The sequence below is a fragment of the Malaclemys terrapin genome, chromosome 24 (genome assembly GCF_027887155.1).
Source record: "Malaclemys terrapin pileata isolate rMalTer1 chromosome 24, rMalTer1.hap1, whole genome shotgun sequence".
NCBI lineage: Eukaryota > Metazoa > Chordata > Testudines > Emydidae > Malaclemys > Malaclemys terrapin.
This window is the reverse complement of record NC_071528.1, coordinates 9042054-9066691: the sequence shown is the minus strand read 5'-3', so window position 1 is coordinate 9066691 and position 24638 is coordinate 9042054. Positions and strand designations below refer to the sequence as shown.

Sequence of the window (24638 nt, the reverse complement as noted above, 5' to 3'; positions counted from 1 at the left end):
ATAAAACACAACTCGATACAGAATCTTTATGCATTTTGAAACAAAAACAGCTCTATGCCGAGATGTTGCTTTACAACTAAAACAACGGCTGGTGGGGTTGTATAGTATTGTTTTATGAGAAAACCAAGCATTAAATTCTGCAAAAGTTAAATTCATTTTCCATCCAGTCCAGGAGATCATGGGAAATGAGAACAACTATATCCTAGGAGCTGTTAAATAGCATCAAGATTTTGTTTTTAAAATGGTGACAAAACTTTGGCTTTCAACTCCACAGTTAGGCATCTAAGCACCAGATTTCAGAAAGTGCTCTTAGAGGTCAACAGAAACATATGCAGAGGAAGATAAGTCAGCCCTGGTAAGCAAGTGGAGTTAAAGGGCAGCGTTAGCGGTTAATGAAATAGAGAGGTGACCAGAATCCGAAACTATTGTAGAATGCACTGGTGAGCTATCTATCGTAGCAGGGTTTACAGGATACTTGGATCTGGCAGATTCAGATACCCACAAAAAATAAAGCCAAAGTGATGGTGTTTCTCATTAGCTCATAACATGCCCAGGGAAACTAAACAAAAGAAAGATGACTCCAGGGTTAAGAATTTAACAAAAGTAATCCACCTCTGCCAGCCAAATGAAGCCAAGGTTTTTATTAAACTATCCCACTGGAGTTAGAGGTGTTGACAAAAATAAGCTTGCGAACAGTAAAGGCAGGAAATCCTGTTTGTAGAATATTTGCATGATGCTTCCAGACTTTGAGGGGAATATATTGTAAGCACTAGTTTTGAAAGGAAGAGTCATTCTACTCTGATTACCCACAGTCCTGTTTCACAAAAACTGGGCTCAAAGAGGAATGATGGAATCTGGTTTTATTTACAGCACTAACGGCTAGGGGAAATGGGAGTGCAGTCCACAACCGCTGCTTCAGATATGCTAGATACATAAACCTCACAACCACCAATGATTGCCAAACACTTTGCTGGTTACCATTTTCCTTCCCCTTATGCTCAGATTGCCATAAGCAAAGATGCAACGGTTCTGCGGATGTCCATCAATCACATGGGACCGTTGGTTATTTAGGCACAATTGTGCCAAAGCCGCTGCCAAAATGTTGAGTTGGAAGAGATCAGCATGTCCCTCTGCACCACACCTGGGCAGGGATGGGAACGAGGGGCAACGTACAAAAGGTATATTTGGACCCATAGAGAACCCTAAAGACAGTTGTACAAATGGATGTTAGAGTTTGGCTGAACTGTTGCAATGTAATAAGTCTTCTCTATAGGATGACCAGACAGTCCTGATATTTGGGGCCTTTTCTTATATAGGCCCCTATTACCCGCCACCCCAATTTTTCACTTGCTATATGGTCACCCTACTTATCTAGCCCTTTTCATCAGTCGATCTCAAAACACTTAAAGGAAGTTAGTACCTTAGCGCCATTTTATCAATGGGGAAATGGAGGCACAGAGCAGGAAGGGACATGCCCAAGGTCACCCAGCAGGCCAGTGACAGAACCGGGGATAGAACCCAGGCCTCTTGATTCCAAACCCAGTGCTCTATCAAACTAGGCCACACTGCACCTCCTAAAGGAATGTTGAATTCTCTTTTCAATATAATCAGTCATCTGTAGCTAGTGATCAGGCTACAAGGACCTGATACATCTGAACATGCGTTTTTCCCTATACATTAAATAGACCTTTTTTGAAATTGTGCCCCCTAAGTGCAGTCTGATTAGTGTAGAATACCACAGCATGATTTTTTTTTTATTGTCCTCTTATACAGAATTAAGTGCTACGGTCATTATGTCATAATATAATTTGGAATCACTGAATGACTGGAAGTAAGTTCCTTGGACTATTAGGAACTGACGTTCTGGCCTTGCCTTTGAAAGGTAATTTCCCTAGATTTCCAATAAGGTTCTGCATTTACCCAATACCATGATCTATCTGACAGGGTTTGACCAAGGATCACCTCTTTTCTAAAGATCGATCATCCCATTTGAAAGAGGTGCTGTGAACTCCTGCTCTCAAAAGACAGGGTGATTGGCAGCAGGGCATCTCCACACAAGAGTTCTTTGCTCCAGAAATTTCCTCTGGAGATCCTGCAAGTGCTCTGGCAACATTCATCCATTCATAATTATTCAGCTGAAGGCAGGAAGCCACTCATCAGAATGACACTGACCCTCAGCGTAACTCACCATAATATGACCTGGGAATGAATTCTAAATCCAACTAAATGAGATCATAATTCATCTGTACAGTCACAAGAAGAAGTGCTGCAAAAATCTCTGCACAGTTCTGCGGCAATTTGATAATGTGCCTAAAACACAGCTTACCAAAGTCACTCAAATCTGACAAATGTTTTTATAGAATTGCAGAGAAAGATTCTATAGAATTTGACAATTGTTTCTGCACAAATTTCTAGTAGTCTGACTTCAGACTGTCCAGTCTGATGAAGACTGCATGAACTTTAACAACAACATGGACTTACCGAGTGCCTTGCAGAGCTCTGGATGTTTGATTCCAATGGTTTTCAACCTCTGCAGCAATTCTGCTGAGGTCATTTGCCGCACTAAGTATAGGCCCACTGAATAACTCTAAAGAGAAAGGAAAGGGACAGGATGAGGAGAAAGGGCACACTCCACACACATGCTCGTTTATTTCCCAAGTCACGCAGTCATTTACCTTTCCATAATTCCCCCACGTAACCGTGATTCGATTGGTCGCTGCAGACAGGTACATGAGATGCGTGAGGTTAATGGGACGACAGGGCCTTTTAGGTTCCACGCCAGGCTTGTTAGATGGATAGTAGCCCTATAGCAAAGACAGACATTTTTCCTCTTTATTTTACCAGAGACACTGCTGTGGATTTTTTCCTTTTCAGCTACAAGGACATCAGCCTTGAAAAATTCTACTCATGCACAGAGTAACTTTTTTGGATGAGATCATCAAGTCACAGTAAAGAGCAGGGAAGTGGACATTGCACTTTCATGGCAGTTTTGCAAGAATACTGTTAATGAACTCTACAAACCAAATCCATTACACAATGACCTTCAAAGTCAAAACAATCTACTTTTAGCACTGCAGCTCCCCTTCTGTATTCACCAGATAATTTCCAGAATAAAACAGAACCATTTAAAATCACACACATTCTTCCTGTGCTGTAAAGTGACACTTCGTGGCTGGGTTGACTTACCGGCACTGAGCAGTAACTATGATTTACTTTTACTGCGATGTTTGGAGGGTACTGATCTTCCTGTGGGGAACTAGTGTCCGTGTAGCAGATTCTGGAAAGAAATGGTGACCTTGAAATGTCTACATCCCATATGCGATTTAAAAGATCTCTATCCTAATAAATACTATTGACTTCAAACAGCAGCCAGCTATGAGTACCACCCAAACTTGTCATCTGGTCAAGCCAAACCCATTACACCCAGGAATCTCTACCGAGGACATGACAGACTTCAAATTCGGCTTCACAGCAGAATATGTAACCAGCAGTTTCTATTAAAGCAATAACTCAAATCATCTGCAGAGAACCAAGAGGGTCAAAGCAGCAGAAAGTTATGTTGTAAGATGCTTGTGCTATCCTTGCAAACAAGGGACTTGCTTAAAGTGAGCCCTTATTTTAGTAGCTACTGAACACAGAGCATTGAAGCTGTTACCATGTTGTACTAGTGATCTCCCTCCCCTAGTTTGCTGCCTCATGGGTTTAATTAATTTCATGGTATTCAGACTTACCTTAGCACAACCTGAACAGATTTCACACCAGCCTGCAACTCCCTGGTAAAACAAATGACAACAGACTTTCATTTAACCAAACCTCAGTTTTCTTCTTTATCCAATCAACAAATAACCTAAAGCTATTACAGATTTTTTTTTTTTTTTTTTTTAAACTTGTCAGGGTTTGTGACGTTTACTTTTAAAATTTCACTTGCTTTGGAAAATAGGAACAGTCTGGTTAGTTTCATTTTCCAGCTCTCATGCACTAGACCAAGGTTTTGGTGTTTGGGTTTCCAAAATTGCAGAGAGATTTTTTAAAGAAAAATATTTGTCTTCATCAAAATATGAAGGGACTGTGGAAACATTTCCAGGCAGATGAGATTCTGTAAAACATTCCCACCTTCTGCCCCACACTATGCTTAGGCTGACAATGTCCCTACAACACCCTCTTCATTCGATTAGGGAACTAAAACTGCTCCTTCAAATCAAGGAATCTGAGCATTATGGTACCAACAGAATATTCCTGTTGACACCATTAGCTTTAACAAACAGTATATTAACTCGTTTCTGAAAAGCTGCATAGCGGAATACGGAGTTCTTAATAGAAAGTTTTAGACACAGGCACAAGATGTACTCTAACTTCTGCCCAGATTAAAGTCAGAATTTTAGCCTGGATTTGAGAGTGAAAGTGTTTCGCAATCCAATCCTACTTTTAAATTGTTTAAAGTTTTCAGGAGGTTGAGTTCAGCCCGTAGCTTACAGGAAAGGGAGTTACTCTGACAGCTTTAAAGAGTCCATCAGCAGGGACCATATTTAGATACTTGTCGCTGGTGTCAGAGAAGGCAGGACCTGCCCCGAAGGAGCATTGCATCTGATGTCAGGCGCTCACTAGAACCCCTAAAGGGAGTGCATGCTATGTTCTAATCCGACTACAGCTGATGAGACTCCCCTCACAAATCCAAATATTCCTGGCTTTCCCTTTCTCCACATTCAAGATACACAGTTAGCACTCTTCTATTAGATCATCCCAAAAGGTCTGCCCATGTCTCTGCTGGTCTTTGAATGGCATTTCCTTGCCCTACTTTCATCTATGTAGATCGCCATACTATTTGAGCACTTAACTTAAAAATAAATATTCAAGAAGGAAGCTCGCCCCGATTTGGGACATTATTATTCGGCTGTTTACTGGGGGAAAGTTGTGTCAGAGTTTTACATTTCACTCAGAAGCCCAAAAGGTTTGTCATCATTCTGATCTCTCATGGCTTCAGGTTCCAGAGTCACAGGCCAGCTGCAGAGTAAGTTTTACCTCCCGCACTGGTGTATTTCACTCCTGGGGTTGAAAGTTATGTCACCGAAGAGGAACGCAGTTGTCATGGGAAGTCCTAGTGGCAGAGTGCAAGATGGTTGCTCAGGTAGCTATTATAAGAATCCTTGTGTAATGGCATAAAGTGTATAGCTTTTAACCTGTGATTCAAAAAAAGATTCTGCAAACAAATTCACACTGTCGGCTTAAAAGAGACGTTTCAAGACCTCAATAATTGCATGCTGTTTGCCCTGCCTAAACTTACTATTCTAGCCGGGATTTATCGCACTAGCCAGAAGGAAAGTCTGCAGAGACCAAGACAGATTGGACAGTGCCAAAAATGGTTATGGGCCTCATGTTGGGGAAAAGCCTGTCTGCTGGTGTTCTCAAGTGAGCAGTGTTACCAGGCAGCGAACAGAGACCCAATATGGAGGGAAGACAGGGAAGTTATGCATTTAACAGCGTTTTAAAAATACACAGCACAGAGTACCTGGAATTTCTGATCAGCTCCACTTGTCTTGGCGTCAGTGCAAAAATGCATGGACTCTCCTGAAGTTTCTCGTTATTCTGTGGGACTGAAAAGGAGAAGAAAAAGAGGAGACTTTACACTCCAACGTACATCCAAGTGCTACTGAAACGAGTAGTGTTCTATACCTCATTTCACTTTCTGTTTAGCAATACACCCACAGTTTGTTTAGAGCTGTAGTTGTTTCTTTGAATTGGCATTGGAGAAAAGTCATCGTCTGCTGGGATTACAGGATGCTCCTATAAAGCCAAAGGGATGCATGAATAGTCCAAAAAGGGCACCTTGTCATGGCGGGATAATGAAAGGAGAGATTTGTGAGACAAATGTCTTTGCACCATTGATCAAAATGCACTGCTCACTCCTTGCCTGCCTGTTTTGTTACCAGGGCAACTAACATGCTGTGGAATTTGTCCCACCCATTTTTTAATGTGTTCCTTCAACTTCCCAATCAGGCAACAGGTGCATACTTTAAAATAAGAGCACATTATGAGTGGAATCACAGCATGAAGACGATAACTCGGGGGGGAGGAAATGTAAGGACGTGTCAATGCATAACATGAAAGTATTTATACATGGGACCATTAGACTGGCTGTGGAAAAGGAAAAAGCCATCTAGCATCAGGTGATAAGATAGCATCAGAAGGCTGGCCCCAAAGGGCACAGAAAAGAGGTGTCAACAAATACATTAAGTTAATGGTGCAGTTTTAGGTATGAAATGTAATGATCTGTAGACAGATAAGGAGATACTGTTAGCCACAACCCAGAGTGGACAAAAACTGGATTAAAAAAAAAGTCAGTTTAATTTTAATAAAAAATCCAAATGAAATACATTTTCTTTTTTTAAAAACACGCTTAATTAAAATAGAAATTATGACAGCTATGTTAAGGCCTAACCTTACTCTAAAGTATTAAAATATCTCACCCTGAACAACATTCAAGCAGTACATGTTTGCGGATGAAGTTTTAAAGAAAGCCAAACCACTGCTCTGGTGGAAGTCAGAGTTTAAGGCCAGAAGGGACCACCAGATCATCTAGGCTGACCTCCTGGATATTATGCACATCATGGGGGGGGGGGGGGGGGGGTCTGAAGGGGGAGGGGATATTCCTCCTATCCCCAGTTGCTGACCAATTTAGAGGCAGCAAATCTCACTGGCTAAGCACTCATTACCTAAAGTGTTAACCAGCAGTGGCCTCTTCTGCAGGTAGAGAGAGAATATTTTCTTCATTTCAGTTTATTAGACTAGATCAGTTCAAAGACTAGTTCAGGGGTCAGCAACTTTTCAGATGTGGTGTGCTGAGTCTTCGTTTATTCACTCTAATTTAAGGTTTTGTGTGCTAGTAATACATTTTAACGTTTTTAGAAGGTCTCATTCTATAAGTCTATAATATATAACTAAACTACTGTATGTAAAGTAAATAAGGTTTTTTAAATGTTTAAGAAGCTTCATTTAAAAGTAAATTAAAATGCAGAGCCCCCCAGACAGGTGGCCAGGACCCAGGCAGTGAGAGTGCCACTGAAAATCAGCTTGTGCCCCGCCTTCGGCATGCGTGCCATAGGTTGCCTACCCCTGGACTAGTTCATTCAAATTTGAAAAACTGATTGGGAGTTGAAAAAGCAGGAAAGCTAGTTTACCTTTTTTGATCTATAAATAAAAACTAGGTGTGAGGATGAGATCTACTAGTTCTAAAATCTTGAATGACATGGTGACCACAGATCAACTCACCAACTGCAAATAATACTTCCTTTAATAAATTAGTTTTAAATGCAAATAATTAAACAAAACAATTTTTTAAAAGCTGCCTTAGTGCATTTTTAGTTGAATTCCAATTTCCATGCAAATGTAGCTCGACACAAACCATAAGTAAAAATTAATCTAGTAAATAAATATTTCATTCACCATTTTCTAAAGTAATAAAAAGTCAAAATTACAAGTCTGAATAAATGTATATGAAGTTCACACAATTGCTTAAATGCGTACAGGGTATCCTGCTGGTTAGCAAAAAGTTTCCAAATTACAACATTGAGAATTAACCTCTTCAGAAATTAACTAAAAAGTACAAATACAAAACAATTAAAATCAATGAGTCAAATCAAGGTTTCCTGCTTGGTGATTTAAATTACTTTTATTTAAAAATATAAATCAATCCACCCTGCAAGAATCCCTCTTTTCCAAAGCAGCCACGTTTTCCAAAAGCAATGCCTGTACCCTGATTGAGAGTACAAACAGCAGCAAAGCCATGACCCAAGCAGTCTCCACCCACTTATCCCATCATCACTGTAGGATTCGGTTTTCATGTGAGGTTACAATCCTCTCTCTTCATCAAAGTATCTCCCAGCAGCAAGATATCTAGCATACCACCTACCTCAAAAACACATAAAAGGCCTACTTCTACAACATGCCAAATGGCTTCTGGCAGGCACCATGGGTGAGGTGTCACTCCAAGATTACCTCTTGCCCTTGTCACTCAAATGTAATTGGGCTACTAGGCCTGCCAGACGCTGGGGAAGAAAACGAGTATGACTGTTAGGCAACATAGCAGTGCTTTCCTCAGACCACAAATCAGAGACTGAAGCAACAGCAGCCCTAGTCAATACGACTGTGCAACCAGCTCCATACGAAAAGCAATATCAGTCAAAGCAAAACCCTCCTTTTCAAGGATAGCCCACTAGCGGCAGAAGGAAAGAGGAAAGGAAACAGAATTAAGAGAACTGAGCCACCTGGGTCCCTTTGATCTTTCTTTATTCCTCTCCATGAAGGAGCTGGGCAATTCATCTTTCCTGACAGAGTTAGGCTCATCTCATCCGTAGCCAGTCAATACCTCTACTGGGTGGACCAGAGGAGGCTGCTAGGGACTGATGTGAGTGAAGAACTCTTAGATATTCCTGATTCAAAAGAAGCTAGGAGAAAAAAAAGAAAAAGCATACTGGGTCAGCCCAGTGGTCCATCTACTCCAGTATTCCACCAAGCGTGGCCAGTACCAGAGGAAGGGTGTGTGCGCGCGTGCATGTGCGCGCGCATGCATGATCTCAACTAGAAGTTGGTTTATGACCTGAAGCATGAGACTGTAGTCCCTTTCAAAATCTTACTGTAAATATTAAACAACTCCTAGATGAATTCCACAGTCTTTTTGCTAAGGCACAACCAAATACATCCTTGGCCAACAGCAAAAAAGGCACCATGTACAACGATTCAATACTTAGAGTTGGGCACTTTTAATCAAAAGCCTTTTCTGAAAGTGAGCTAAGTTAAGCTTTTCTGATCTGTGCGGCTTTTGTGACTTGCTGGGATGAGTTTCTGTTAAAACCCCAGGATAGCAAGATATAAAGAAGTCAATTAATTATGAAGTTTGAGCGAGATCAGCCAATCTCAGACTTTAAGACAAGACATACAACCTCCAACACTCACAAGTACTTGGCATAGCTCTTTAGAATTTTAGTCCAACATAATTATAATGGATTCTTATTCTGAGAAGCCAACCCACAAGCACTCTGAGAATAGCGGAGCATGATCACTTAAAGCTCTTTAATGTCAGTAGGATCGTTAGTTTTAGGGTTTCCCTACACCAAGCTGTATGTTGCATCAATGCATCATATTTAGTAGTCTGGGAGCCTACCACCTAAGTCACCACCTCTCTTTCTGTGATATATTACCATAGTTGTGGTCAGTGGAGGCAATGCTAGATTCTCCCCCTTGATATAGGAGAGAAGGGGCTGTTGGCATGGGATTCTCTGCAAGAGCTCCAAAGTGTCCTTCCACCCCACAATCCAAAGTAGCCCAGATTTGATGGCTTTCACAGTATGGTGCAGTGCCCATTCATTTCCCCGACCTTTGAAACCACATATTGACTAATGTAAGGGGATGGTGGTGCAGTTCATACTGGGACTTGGGTGAGAGCCCATTACATTTTGTAATTATAATTTTAAATAACTGGCAGGGTTCTCAGGGAATATGGATGGGCACTTTTTATTCTAACTCCAAGTGAATCAATAAATCCTCCAATTTGTTCACCTCGGAGAACTAGCCCAGAGAGAGAACTGAACCAATGGCTCGAAAATATGCTCTTGGGAGGATCTCTCAGAGGATGTGTGCTTTGCAATCAAGAGAATGCAGTTGCCTCAGCCAGCACAGATACCTGCAATCAGACACCAGTGGCGGGCCTGTGCCAGTCGACTCAGGCTCGCAGAGCTCCGGCTAAGTGGTTTGTTACATTTCAGGTTCAGGCTCAGGCTGGAGTCCGAGCTCAGGGTGATGGAGCCCAGGCTCCAGCCTGAGCTTTAATTGCAGTGTAGATGTTCAACAGCCCATTAGACTGAGCCACGCCAGCCTGAGCAGCAGGTTTTTAATTGCAGTGTAGACATACCCCAAGACAGACTGAATAGATACAGGAACGGAGCTTGATCTTCAACAGGGGAGGAAGTAATACTGTCAATTTTATTACTCACGGCTAGATAAAAAGCAATATACAAATTGCCAAGTAGATACCATCAGAAGGTATCAAGCAAACTGAGATACAGTTTACTCTGACAGTGGCTGGAACACAGATTATATAGCCCTCTGTTCCCACAATGACACCAGCCGATCCTCCTCAGGCACTGCCTCCAAGCAAAGACCACAGCACTCTGCATCCACAATAAGCATGCAGGCTGTCACCAGGGCCGACGAGGGGGGAGGGGAGGGAAGGGGGGGAAGCCGGTACAAATTACCGGGCCTGGCTTCCCCGGCCCTGTTTAGCCGGTCCGCTCTTGCTGGGGGGCCCGAAAAAAAATTTTCACCGGAGCCCGAACCTGCTCTCGGCGGCCCTGGCTGTCTCACCTTCTCTCCCCTCGGAAGAACCAGCCAAAATTCCCTACCACACCACATTTCACTATTACCAAACCATGTTCATCTTTGATAAAAAAACAAGGCATTTACTGAAAGCCACAGTATGGCTAGGGAAATCTACAAAAACATCCTAAGTTTTAGGCCTTGTCTACACACAAAAGCTGTACCGATTCAACTAAACCAGCACAATTGCCTTGCGTGGACAATCTTAAACCAATTTAGAAGTGTTCACACAAGGAAGTTGTGTGGATTTAATTCAATCCATTACTAAACTGAATTGGTATAACTTGTATGTTTATGTAGTTACCAAATATGGAATGTTACCTGGTTCACAAAACACTTCAAGTCTCCTTGCCCTAACACCTGAAGCTGTATCTTTGTCTGCAAGCGTAGTAATCTGACACTCTCCTGCAGAGAAAAGCATGTCTGCCTAGAGACACAAGGTGGGTGATGTAATATCTTAACTTCTGTTAGTGAGAGACAAGCTTTCCAGAGCTGCTCTTCAGGTCAGAAGAGCTCTGTGTAAGCTCAAAAGCTTGTCTCGCTAACCAACAGAAGTTGGCCCAATAAAAGATACTACCTCACCCACCCTGCCTCTCTAATACCCTGGGACCCAAACGGCTACACCACTGCATACAAACAATGGTAGAGATCAAGTTAAATATAGCCCACCTTTTGATCTCAATGTGATCATTTCAAGGAGGCTTGTTTTCAGCACATAAATAGCTTCTGATTAACAAAGATCCTTCTATTTAAAATCAGGGAAATACACAAGTTACAATTCCCTAGTTTCCCTCATCACAGTACATATGCTTAAAATGTCTTCTGTAGCAGGACATTTACCCAGGGCTCATTATGATGTCCATGTGAAATGGGTCTTTGATCTCAGATCTGTCTCAGATATTTCTATAGCATACCACCAGTAGCATTTGAATTTTCTACAGAATAGCTCTCAGGATTAGTCTACACACAAGTTGCACTGCTTTAACAAAAGGTGTAAAAGTTAAGATGATATAGTAAACCAAAGCAACCGATAAGCCTTTATTCTTCTTTCGGTCTCATCAAGTAGAACTCCATAGACATCTAATTTTGCTTTGGTATTCTTAATTTAATACTCTTGGAATTAAATTGTCAACATGTCAGTTTCCAAAACACAAACTATTAGTGTGTATTTGTGAGTACAGTTCACTAGCACAGTGATGAGCATTTTTCTTGGGTTAAGATAACCGGAATCTTACTGAGCCAAGTACAAAAGTTAGCCACTGAGCTAATCACCACCTCTGCTAATGTTAATGCTAGGAGAGCACAAGTCCAGAACCAGATCTCAGCAGAGATGCCTACTAGTCTCATTTCCAGTTACCAAAATGAAAGGAGTACATCATAGGCATTCTGCCATGCTGAAGCAGCCAGGGATCATACACGATACTCAGCAATTGTACTCCCCACCACCAATGCCGGACCTCCAGAGTTGGAAAGATGAAGTAGAAATGTAAATCTATATTTTAGTGTGGATTCGGAGGGATAAATCAGGATTAAAAAGAGCATCTGTTCCACACCTAGCTGCCCTACACCAAGTCCCATAGATGAAGTACAAATTACACCTATCAAAAGAGAAAATTGGTCAAACATGCCCAGGGAACACGAGGACTTCTAGGAGGTTGTAGTTTTCATAAGGAGTAGGATGCCAATCTAGCCAAACCAAAGATCTGGTCTGACATGGAACTTCTATGTATTGTTAAACTTCAGTACCCTCTGGTAATCAGGCTAAATATATTTCTCCTCATCTCTAGATGCTTCCACTCCTCCTTCATGGAGCTATAAATAGGAGATGGGGTTGTATTGGGGAAAAAAATAATATTTTGAAGGGGGAGAAAACGTGAAATTACATTTCATTTGTGTTTCCAGTGGACTGGCACACAGTGTTCAAGACTGGATTAACCAATTTCTAAAACTCTGTTTAAGTCATCATAGCCTTAACATCTGTACTGCCTTCTTATGCAGACAAATCACGTACATCTGAAGCCTGTATAATATAGTCAATACAGTTTTCTTTTTATACTGGTAAGTAGTCCAGAAGCTAAGAAATATGGAAAATAAGAGTAAACAGGGAAACTCCACAAGGAGTAATAAACATATGGAATAAGTTAACAGGGAAGGCAACTGAAACAGAGGATATAAATAACCTCAAGGGATACCCAGCCTAGTTTGTGAAGGCGGAAGGGAGTGAAGGGTTATGATGAAAAAAGCAGGAAGATGGGATTAAGAAATTATGAAAGTGCAGGCACATAGGGCCAGATGGCTGTTTCCTGTTCCTAAAAATTTATGTTCTCTAGAATTAAAGAGGACAGTTTAAGTATTATCTGATTTGTGTTCTGCCAGGTTTCTCAGAGCCACGTAACATGGTTAAAGAAAGCGCCTTTTATGTCCACATTAGAGAAACAAATCCACACTTCTGCCTAGTGGGGCTATTCAGCAATGGCTGCTTCCCACATGCCTTCAATTTTCCACTCCACGCAGACACTGCAGCAGTTCATCTAGCTGCATCTTGGTAAGAGTTCACTACTTTCATTTATCAACACTGCTTTCATCTCTGCACAGTAGGACCAAGCCTTTCCAGCAATGGGCGATCCTCAAGTTCCGTCTTTATTTTGCTCAGAACAAGGTCCATTTTGTAATGAGGCCTGAGGCTACCATGTTTACTCTACAGGCCATTGAAGAGGGGTGTAGTTTGATGGGTCACAAAGCAAAGGGAGCCACCACTATAGCAAAAAGGCCCATTTTGCCTACGCCATACACAAAAAACACGTTACAGCCAGTTACGGCAATGCTCGTCACTACCTAGAACCATAACAACGCTAACCCAGACTCTGGTTATCATGGCTTCAAAGTGGACGGAGCTGCCTCTTTCATCTTCCAAGCTACTCTAGCTGCTCCTCAAAACACAAGGTATGGTGCATAAAGAACTGCATGACAGGTTTATAAAAGTAAGTGTGTGTGTGTGACAATAAGTCATCTTTCTTTATTTGTGGGAAGCTTGAAGTCTGCCATGATAAAGTATAGAACTGGTAGCAGCATAGAAAGGGCCACTGTTCCAGTTTAGCACAGTTGTGACAATGACGGAGAAAAACAGCTGCTCCCCTAATATACTGCTACATTAGCTGGAGCAAGAACAGATTATGATTCAGTACACAAGGATGCAATATGTTAAAAAGGCAGCACTTTCAGCGAAGGATACAAAAGCTACAGCAAAACAAGACTGGCTTTCAAGTCACTTTGATAAGTGACTGCAGCTCCTGCTTTAAGAAAGGTTAAAAAAAGCAACAAAAATTAATCTAGGAATATTCTGAATAAATAGACACCAACTAAGAGAGAACCCATTGGTTTTCTCTCTCTTGATCATGTGGCCTCACTGCTCACCAAAAATGCTGCCATCATTTCAAAACGTGCATGCTTTTTCACCGTCCTTTCCCAGACGGCGTTCTGGGCATTAGTATTGTATTTGCATAGGAGAGAGACTCACCTAGCTCTGTTGGCTTCAGCAGTTCATCCAAGGTGGTATAGAAGGGAAGTTTCACCAGCCGAACTTCAGGCTTTACAACTTTGGGTGGTAACCTCCCCAGTCCGTTAAGGTATTTCCCATAGAGTGCAGGATAGTCAATGTTAGGCGTGGAAAGAGAAGTCCTAGCAACAGTGCTCCCACGGTCATAGGAAGAATGTATGGAGAGTGCCTCTGGAGGTCGGTGCTGCTGTGGCTGCCCCGGTTCAGAGCTCTTCTTGGCATAGCGAGTCTCATAGAGCTCTTTAATTTTCTTGAAAACTTCAGGGCTACAATCAAACTGGACCAGCTGCAACGCTCTAGTGACCAGCTCGTGTTTAAGTCCACTCTTACTCCGGCCAACAAAACCCAGTAACATCTGAAGATCTGAGACTCTGAAACTCATCACCATGTTCTACGAAATAAAGGTAAAAAATTAAAGTAAAAGATTCTTGGAGCTATAAATAGATCAAGTGACAATTCTCTCCAAAGCCTGTACCCTGGAACTCAAAAGATTAAAATTAACTTGCAAGAGTGACACCAAGCCTTCTGTTTAACTCACCTGGTTTTCAACTGATTAATGTGCCATGCATTAGACACTTGTTTGTGCAATGGGAATACATAGTAGACCTACTGAACATCATCCAGTATACACAGATACGAAAGCAGTGACAAGCTAGTTACTGAATTGCTATAAAAAAAAAATCTGTGATAAATACAAAGTAATCTCATGGTAATAACTGGAAACAGTGCCAATCACAAGGACACTAAATATCTTGCATCAGGTTGTTGGAAAAGCAAGTGTATTCGGGGTTATTAACTACTTCAGCCCACACCTCACTTCCTTCAATCAGCTCTCCTATGAATAGGACCAGTGCCTGCTTCTGTTACTGCTCAGAGAGAGCACCATGAAACTACCAATTTCAAGGCTGATCCTAAGGTTTTGAACAACACTGAAACTGACCAGTCTTGTCAACTTCACTCTCTTCTGCCTGGGGAAGCTCAAAAGGAACTGGAGTGGTCTGTAGACTCAAAGACAACACAGGATTGATCTATGCTTGGAAGATTGTCTTCATAAGGATAAGAGCGAGAAAATATTAATTAAAATTAATGCTCACATTCTGCAGAGATTGATTGTTAAGGCCCTTCCTCATTGCCAAAAAAAAAAAAAAAAAAAAACTTCACATACACCCAGGGTGAAGAAAGTGTTTTTTGAGCCCTGAAAATACATTTGAACATTTGCATTTATTCTTGCAGCTTGCTCACTGGTTTGTGAAAAACTGAGGCGAAATTTTCCAGAAAAACACTTCTACATGTCCAGCTGCAGGGGATGGAATCAACACCCACTAGGTGTTTTCCATATTTATTTTCTGATGATACGGAAAAGACATACAAAAATCAGATTAATTTACCAAAATAGGTTGAAAATAATGTTCTTGCTGTTCATTGAAAAAAATTAACAAGCCAACTTTTAAAGGAAAATGGCAACTGATTTAAATCCAGACATCTTCATTAACAGTATTTGTGGGGTGTGAAATTAAGCACAGGTCACGTCTACACTATGGGGACTATAGCAGCATAGCTATGGCACTCTACCTCTGCCAACATAACCCTGTAATGTAGACACAGCCTACAGCGACAGAAGGGGTTTTTTGGCCACTGCAGGAACACAACATTCCCGACCGATGGTAGCTAGGTTGATGGAAGCATTTTTCCCTTGACGTAGCTGTGTCTACACTGGAGGTTAGGTGGGCATAAGTATGGCATTCATGGGTGTTGATTTTTCACCTGAGTGCCACAGATATGTCAACCTAAATTTTAAGTGTAGACCAGGCCACAGAAAGAATTAACCTCTTACATTTTATTCTTCCCCTTTCCTGTGAAATCCCACAGGACTTCTTATTTCACTGAAACTGTCCTAGAATGCATCCCAAATGCATCTGGGTGCAAGGAAAATTAGTAGTGTGATGTGTTCTGGAATCTCTTCAGTGAGAAAAAGAAGAAAGGGGGGCGGGGGTAGGTGAGAAAAAGAAGAAAGAGGGGTGGGGGTAGGTGAGAATAGAACTTTGACAAACCAAGGAAAAATGTTCAGTGGTCAGGGAACTAATCTAGGACTTGGGAGTCCCAGATTCAATTCCCTACTCCACCACATGCTCCTGGTGTGACCCCGAGCAAGTCATTCAGTCTCTGTGCATCACTTATCCATTTGTAAAATGGGGGGGAACAGAACTTGTCCATACCCCACAGGGGCATTGTGAGGCTAATTACATTACTGATCACATGGTGCCTAGATACTACAGCAAAGGCGGCTGCACCCTAGACAAGGGAGTTATCCCTGTACTCATTGTTCCTAATTTCCTGTTCTCTTGGTGTATTAGGCATATAAACCAGCGCTTAACTCAATTGCTTTTTGCAGTTTACATTTACCCAGATTTCAGGTCTAGAGAGGTTATCAGATTTGAACAATAAAAAGCAAAACAGGCTATTTCGGCACAGAGAAATATAGGTCTAGAACCTCACGCCTCTAACTCAGAGTGAGTGGTATGAATATGCAGTTCTCATTAGCCAGTGAGATTATTCATTTTAAAATGAATATAGGTGTAGGCTTTGGGCAGCAACAAAAGACAGGAAATTGTGTGTTCAAGGAGCATGGAAGATAATGAATTCTCACTACAGCCAGGCAAGTCTTCAAGATGCTTCCTTTCAGAAGAGTGGTGGGCTTCTGCCCACAATAATCAACAAGGAAGGCCTGACACAGAGAGAAGGGGTCAGCTATTGTTTTGCCTACATTTAAAAAACAGGGTTCTCTACATTTTACTTCTGCCCTACATCAGCCAGTTCTAGGATTCACAGCATTCACTGGGTCTGCCCAGTCATTCCATTACTTAATGCCTAATCCTGCCAGATGCTGAGCCTCGTCAACCATCACTGAAGTCACTCAGAGGTGTTCAGCATCTGGCAAGAATGGGAACTTTACCATGAAAGCCCTGTTGTGTGCACTGAGAGATTACAGTTCTGCTTCACAGACAGTACACCTGTGATTCCACTCATTGCTAGGCAGGAACTGAAGAGTCCCACTCATGCAGAGAGCAGTATCACATAGCAGAACTGGACTCAATAAAAAGAGAGGCTTGGAATCGGTGCTGCATGTCTTCCCCTCCCCAAAGGGGCTCATTATGCACAAGATGTTTTGTGAGTATAATACAACTTCACATATTTTAAAAAAAACAGCATGTCACTAAACAACCTCCAAATACATCAGACATCACAGAATCCTCTAGTCTATGCAGATTTATAGACACATCAAGATTTTCTCCAGAACATTTAAAGCATTGGATGCCATTCATTATCCACCTCCATATTCACTTCTCTGAAACCCTCTCCATACCTTCAATTTAGATCATAAAATAAGACATTTATGCCTCCATGGGAGGGGAGGGGGGGTAAAGTTTGCAAACAATCTGACCCACAGGAGACATTTGGACAGTTCACTCACCCCTCACTCCAAAACTATTTCCTAAAATGTCAGTGGAGGAAACCTGCATGTCATCACTTCACACTCACACCCTCAACTGCACTTGCATACTCTTCACTCAGAAGCCCAATGAGCTGAGATTGGAACAGGAAAGGGGGCAGCATGAGGGAGTCACAGAGGAAGGGGAAAATGAGAAGAGTAGAAGTGAGGATAGGAGAACTGTAGGAGGGACCTGAGGCAATAACTACATGGGGGAGGCAATAGTGAGAGAAGATGAAGCAGCGGGTGGGGAGGGAAGCCAAGGTGTGCGGGGAGCAGCATGCCTGTTGTAATGATTTTTTCAGGACAGCTGTAAAAGATGATGTGCTGAAATGTGGGAGTAAGCTGGGGAGTTTCAGGTTCAGTGTTGGGGTGAGAAGAGGCTGAGACCGCAGTAGCTGGGGAATCTTAAGCATCAGTCGCAAGGAGCGAAAGTAGGGGAAGCATGGGTGGTGGGCAATCTCAGGAGTCAATGGGGGTGACGAGAAGGCCCTGAGGGAATCTCAGGAATCAGGATGGGGATGAGAAGGGGCGGAGCGAAGTGGTCTCTGGAGTTGGCAGGGGCAGGAAGGCACTGATACTGGTGGGATTGGGGGGAGGGGAGGGAGAGAAGAGGTCTCCAGACTGGAAGGGAAGGTGGTGACACCAGAGGGATGGGGGCTCTCTGGGGCCATGAGGGGCAGGAAAGCGCTGACACAGGTGGGGTGGGAGAGGGTCTCAGGGTCGGGAAGGGGCTGACACTGGGGTCTCCGGGGTCAGTTATAAAATGGCAGGATGGCACTGATGCCAGGGAGGGGGATTAAGGAGACGCCTCTGGGGAAGGTTATTGGGGGAGGGGGGGGGGAAGGCACTGTCACCAGGAGATGGGGGGGGTCTCCAGGGACAGGAATGGGACTGCGATGCGGGGAGGGGGAGGGCGTGTCTCCGGGATCTGGGCGGCGGGGGGAGGGAAGATGATCGGGACGGGACGGGGCTGACGGGAGAGGGGAGACGAGGGAGGGCTCAGACCGGCGGAGGCGGGGCCGGCCGGGGCCCAGGCGAGCGGGCGAGGGCCCCGGCGGGGGAGCGGCGAGCAGGTCCCCACAGGGGGCCGGCGGAGGAGGCAGGAGCCGGGGGCGGCTCCCGCAGGGAGGTTCCTCGCGGCCCGGGGGGAACGGGGGCGCCGCCCGCGGCCGTGCCCCCGCCGCCGCCAACCCCGTGCCCCCGCCGCGGCCCCACCCCTCGCGCCCCCCGCCGGGGGGGGGAGGCCGCTCACTCACTTTCGCCTCCACCAGCTCCGCCGCCATCTTGGCTTCCAGCGTCCACCGGCGCGCCGGGAGCCGCCGCCGAGTCACGTGACCATCAAGGTGGGGCGGCGCGAGGGAGGAGCGGGGAACCAATCACCTCGCGCTCCGCCCCCTTCCGCCAGCCGGCGCGAGCGCACTGCCGGCCGCTCGCGCCCCGCCTCTGACCCCGTTCCAGCCGCCTCTGGGCTCTTAAAGCGACAGCGCCGCGGGACACGCCAAGCCCGGCATGGCCTGGAGCGGGGAGGGGGGGGGACAGGGCGCTGCCAATCCCCGCTCTCCCCGGGGGGCCCCCGCGTGCCAGGTCCCCTCCGGCTGCGGGTGGAGCCAGGGCCTGGGGGCGGTGCAATGTAACGGGGTTGAATTAATGACTCATTAAGCAAACCCAGCGGTGCAACAATGGCCATTAATTGGCAGGCGATGCAGACAGCGTTATTAGCCCGAGCCCGTCCATCAATCGCGGCGACTGGTGTCCGGTGCATTGATGGCCAAACAACTCACCGCAGCTGGGGGGTGGGGGGGATAGACCCGCGATGGGAGCTAATGAATACGGCTGGCATGTCATTAATGCAATGTGTAGTTGTGTTGCCCAGGCGAGGTGTCCCTTGGACTCCACTGAGAATCCTGCTCCGGTGAGTAAGGGATGTAGGCAGGGGGGCTGGGACAATTTGTATAGTGGGGGGGTGAGAGACATTGAACCAAACTGCAAACCCTGCATATGATGGAAACCACTTCAAGCCAGGGTAGGGTGACCAGGTAGCAAATGTGAAAAATTGAGACGGGCGTGGGGGGTAATAGGAGCCTATATAAGAAAAAGCCACAAAATCAGGACTGTCCCTATAAAATCGGGACATCTGGTCACCCAAAGCCAGGGGGTGTTGCTTCCCCCCCCCCCCCCCAGCACCCTTAGTTCCACCACCTATGGATGCAGGAGCAGGCCCATTGTTTCGAACCATGGGCCAGATCTCCCTTCAGGGAGATTTTACCTGCTCCTATCCAGGACTGCCCAGAGGATTCAGGGGGCCTGGGGTCTTCAGCGGTGGGGGTCCTTCCAGTCCGGGTCTTCGGGGCACTTCAGCGGCGGGTCCCGGAGCGAGTGAACGACCCGCTGCCGAACTGCCGCCAAAGACTCGGAGCAGAAGAAGCTCCGGGTCTTCGCTCCCGGTGTGTTCGGCGGCACTGAAGGACCTGCCACGGAAGTCCCGCTGAAAAGTCTCGTGGGGGCCCCTGAGGGGCCCGGGGCAAATTGCCCCCCCTCTGGGCAGCCCTGCTCCTATCAGGGGTTGGGGTTTGCCCCTTCCCATTGAAAAGGCTGGGGGCTAATCCCTCAAACATGGCAAATTTCTAGGGAGGCCAGAGTCCTCCTCAAGGAGCTCTTGCATGTTCTCAATGCCAGTTCCATGGTAGAGTAGCTCCTTGGAAGCCATGCTACTAATAAGGCAGTGGTTCTCAAACTTTTGTACTGGTGACCCCTTTCACATAGCAAGCCTCTGCATGCGACAACCCCCCCTTATGAATTAAAAACACATTTTTATATATTTAACACCATTATAAATGCTGGAGGCAAAGCGGGGTTTGGGGTGGAGGCTGGCAGCTCATGACCCTCCATGTAATAACCTCACAAGCCCTGGTTTGAGAACCCCTGTATTAAGGAATCAGCCTGCCTGTGGAATCAGACTTGGCTAGACTAGTACAGTCCTGGAGCTGCCTTACTCAACGGGGCTGGTGGGAAGATGAGGAACTTTCAGGCAGGCTCACCCACTTCACCACACCTTCCCATCCAGTATCCTCTGGCTCCTACCACTGCCTGGACCCCAGACTTGTGGCGTGGGTTCCGCAGGGTCTGATGGAGGGAAGGGAAAGTTCTGCAGAGGTATCTGATATCCCGTCTCCTATAGGGAAGAAGGATATTTGTACATGGAGCATCTCCTTTGCACATGGATCAGAGGAGTTTGATCCAACTCACTGTTAGGGGCTATGTTATAGTATAACAATAATGATACACCCACTTTAGGTGGGACAGCCTATAATGGAATGTACTTTGTAAGGACCCCCCCCCAGGCCAGTGCTACCCTGTTACAGGATGGAACAATGCCTGTGAAACCAAAGACAAGGTCACTCCGGGGGAGGAAATGGTTTTAGGGAGTTCAGGGTTTGGAAAAACCATGACTGCTAATTCTATTTAGGTCCCAAGGCCTGAGTCCCCAAGCACGTTCCATAAGCTGGAACCCACCTCACCCCCAGTGAAGAAGAGTCAAGCCGTTCTGAGGAATGGGGCAGTGGGGAGTAAATCTCCTATTTCATTAGGGAGGTTGGGGTGGTGGGGAACAGAGGCCATACCTCATTGCTGTGACAAGGCTAGGGCTTGGCGATGCCCACATTTGTTAATCCTGTTTGGCTGGAGAAAGGCCATGTCTACACCTACAGGCACTACAGAGACACAGCTACCGGCGCCATAGCTAGGCTGTTGTAGCCCTGTAGTGTAAACGCAGACTGCAGTAACAGAAGGTGTTTTTCTGTCGAGGTAGGTAATCCACCTCCTCGAGCAATGGTTGCTAGGTTGATGGAACCATTCTTCCGTCGGCCTAGCTACGTTTTATGTATCGATCAGACTAAAGTTTACTGCAGAACTGGATTATATATTGCCAGATTAAGAAATCCCTTTTGAGTGCCTCTGAAATGTTCTTTCTGGCCTTTGTTTTTTTTAAAAAACAAGCCTTCCCTTCTGCCGACCTAAGACCCGGTGTAGACACTGCTAGGATTTCTTCTATCAGCCTAACTATCACCTCTTGGAGAGGTGGATTCACTACCTCAATGGAAGAACCCCTTCTGTAGCTGTAGGGTCTGTCTACACTGCAGCACAGCTGCAGCGTGGAAGCTCTGCTGCTGTAGTGTTTCCAGTGTAGGCATACCCTGAGATATTCATGGAATCACTTGCTTCCAGGAGCTGGGGCTTTAAGAAAATCACCAAATGTCATGAGACCTGGTCATAACGTTGCAAGCGTTGGCAACCATGCAAACTAGACAAAAGACGCTAGCGCTCCTTGGCCAAGATTTTCAAAAATAGGTGCCTAAAGTTAGACTTCTAGGTTCATATTTAGACACCTCAATAAGTGACCCGGTTTTCAAAAGTGCCGAGCGCCCAGCAGCTCCCACTGAAATCTTTTGAAAATCAGGTTATAGTCATAGGCCCTGATTCTGCAAAGTCTTCATGCATATGGTTAACATTATGTGACGAGTCCTGCAGTGGGTTTACTAACAGTATATAAAGTTAACCAAAAAGCTTAAGCATGTCTGTGTTCCAGCTCAGCTCCATTGGTGGCAGCGTAACAGGGGCCCTTTGACTGCTACCACCATTGAAAGCACTTTAACCATTAGATCTGCTCTGTGGAGAGGGGGAAGAAGCCTGTAGTTACCAGGAAAGGGATTTTCTAGCACTGTGACGGGGTGTATACACCCTGCTTAGCAAACAGCAGGAAGGAGGTTAACTCTTTCACTCGCTTTTTCTCCCCGAAGGACCACAGCTGCAGGGAGCCACTCCCCCAGGAAAATCCCTTGGCGCTCAGGGATTGTTGGGGGTCCAGGGGGGCAGGGCTAGCCCCAGTTGTAGAGAACGGTCATCCTTCTGGACACTACAAGACAGATGTGTTTGGAGGACTCTGGGCTCCGCCTGCACTAGGGGTACGTCTACACCACAAATTCCAGTGTAACTGTAGTGCAGGTAGGCACACCCGCGCCAGCTTGAATTTAGCCAGCGCAGCTACCACTAGTGACAAAGACGTGGTGGCATGGACCCTCGGACAGGCTAGCACAACCCACGTACATACCCAGAGTCCCCAGTGGGCCGTACAGAGGTGGCTAGAGCCCATATGGAACCCCGCCGCCTTGTCGTCACTACTATTCTTACCTGCGAACGCTGAATTAAAGCTATCAGGGGGTAGCCGATGACTTGCATCTGAAGAAGTGAGGTTCTTACCCACGAAAGCTTATGCTCCCAATACTTCTGTTAGTCTTAAAGGTGCCACGGGACCCTCTGTTGCTTTTTACAGGAATTAAAGCTAGTGTAGTTATGCCTTCCTGCGCTGCAATCCCACCTTAATTTGCAGTGTAGACGTGCCCTAAGGCGTCAGTTCTTTGTCGGGCTGCTTCATGAACCTATCTGAGCATGTGAGCTGTGCAAAGCCACTCCTTTGTTGATTTGGTTGAGAGACCTGGGCAAAAGGAAGCCCCTTTCCAAACGTTTTGGTGTTGGTAACTCCCTTAGCTGTCTGTGAGCGTGGTCCTGGCTCTGTAAAGCCTGAGGCATTTAGGGTGAAGGGGGTGCTCAAAAAACATATAGATAGATTAGGGCTGTTGATTAATCGCAGTTAAATCACGCCATTAACTCAAAAAAATTAACCGTGATTAATCACACTTTTAATCACATTGTTAAACAATAATAGAATCCCAATTGAAATTTATTTAATATTTGTGGATGTTTTTCTACATTTTCAAATATGTTGATTTAAATTACAACACCGAATACAAATTTTACAGTGCTCACTTCATATTATTATTTTTGATTTCAAATATTTCCACTGTAAAAATGATAAACAAAAGAAATAGGATTTTTCAGTTCACCTTATTCATGTACTGAGGTGCAATCTCTTTATCATGAAAGTGCAACTTACAAATGTAGATTTTGTTTTTGTTACATAACTGCACTCAAAACAAAATAATGTAAAACTTTAGAGCCTACAGGTCCACTCAGTCCTACTTCTTGTTCAGCCAATTGCTCAGACAAGCAAGTTTGTTTACATTTATGGGAGATAATGCTGCCTGCTTCTTATTTACAATGTCACCTGAAAGTGAGAACAGGTATTCGCATGGCACTTTGTAGCCGGCATTGCAAGGTATTTACGTGACAGATATGCTAAACATTCGTATACCCCTTCATGCTTTGGCCAACATTCCAGATGACATGCTTCCATGCTGATGATGCTCGTTAAAAAAAATGTGTTAATTAAATTTGTGACTAAACTCCTTGGTGGAGAATTGCATGTCTCCTGCTCTGTTTTACCCACATTCTGACATATATTTCATGTTATAGCAGTCTCGGATGATGACCCATCACACGTTGTTCATTTTAAGAACACTTTCACTGCAGATCTGACAAAACACAAAGAAGGTACCAATGTGAGATTTCTAAAGATAGCTACAGCATTCAACCCAAGGTTTAAGAATCTGAAGTGCCTTCCAAAATCTGAGAGGGAGGAGGTGTGGAACATGCTTTCAGAAGAGTTAAAAGAGCAACAATCTGATGCGGAAGCTACAGAACCTAAACCACAAAAAAAGAAAATCAACCTTCTGCTGGTGGCATCTGACTTAGATAATGAAAATGAACATGCATCGGTCTGCACTGCTTTGGATCGTTATCGAGCAGAACCCGTCATCAGCATGGACGCATGTCTTCTGGAATGGTGGTTAAAGCATGAAGGGACATATGAATCTTTAGTGCATCTGGAACATAAATATCTTGTGACGACTGCTACAACAGTGCCATGCGAATGCCTGTTCTTACTTTCAGGTAACATTGTAAATAAGAAGAAGGCAGCATTATCTTGTGTAAATGTAAACAAACTTGTTTGAGCAATTGGCTGAACAAGAAGTAGGACTGAGTGGACTTGTAGGCTCCAAAGTTTTATATTGTTTTATTTTTGGGTGCAGTTATTTATTTGTACATAATTCTACATTTGTAATTTCAACTTTCATGATAAAGAGATTGCAAGACAGTACTTGTATTAGATGAATTGAAAAATACTGTTTGTTTTTTTTACAGTGCAAATATTTGTAATAAAAATAATAATATAAAGTGAGCACTGTACACTTTGTATTCCGTGTTGTAGTTGAAATCAATATATTTGAATATGTAGAAAATATCCCAAACTATTTAAATAAATGG

General features: G+C 44.4%; 1 protein-coding gene across 1 annotated transcript in view; it reads right to left on the bottom strand.

Moving 5' to 3' along the window:
- PIAS4 (protein inhibitor of activated STAT 4) overlaps positions 1-18735 on the bottom strand; it is a 32317-nt gene extending 13582 nt beyond the window's left edge. Inside the window, exons 1-7 of the mRNA XM_054013844.1 lie at positions 18674-18735; positions 13886-14315; positions 5507-5591; positions 3732-3773; positions 3187-3277; positions 2676-2804; positions 2482-2587 (exon numbers count right to left, since the gene is read on the bottom strand). Coding sequence (XP_053869819.1) covers positions 2482-2587; positions 2676-2804; positions 3187-3277; positions 3732-3773; positions 5507-5591; positions 13886-14315; positions 18674-18700 — 910 coding nt within the window. The 5' untranslated portion in view covers positions 18701-18735. The remainder of the gene's footprint in view (positions 1-2481; positions 2588-2675; positions 2805-3186; positions 3278-3731; positions 3774-5506; positions 5592-13885; positions 14316-18673) is intronic.
- Between the last annotated feature and the right edge of the window lie 5903 nt (positions 18736-24638).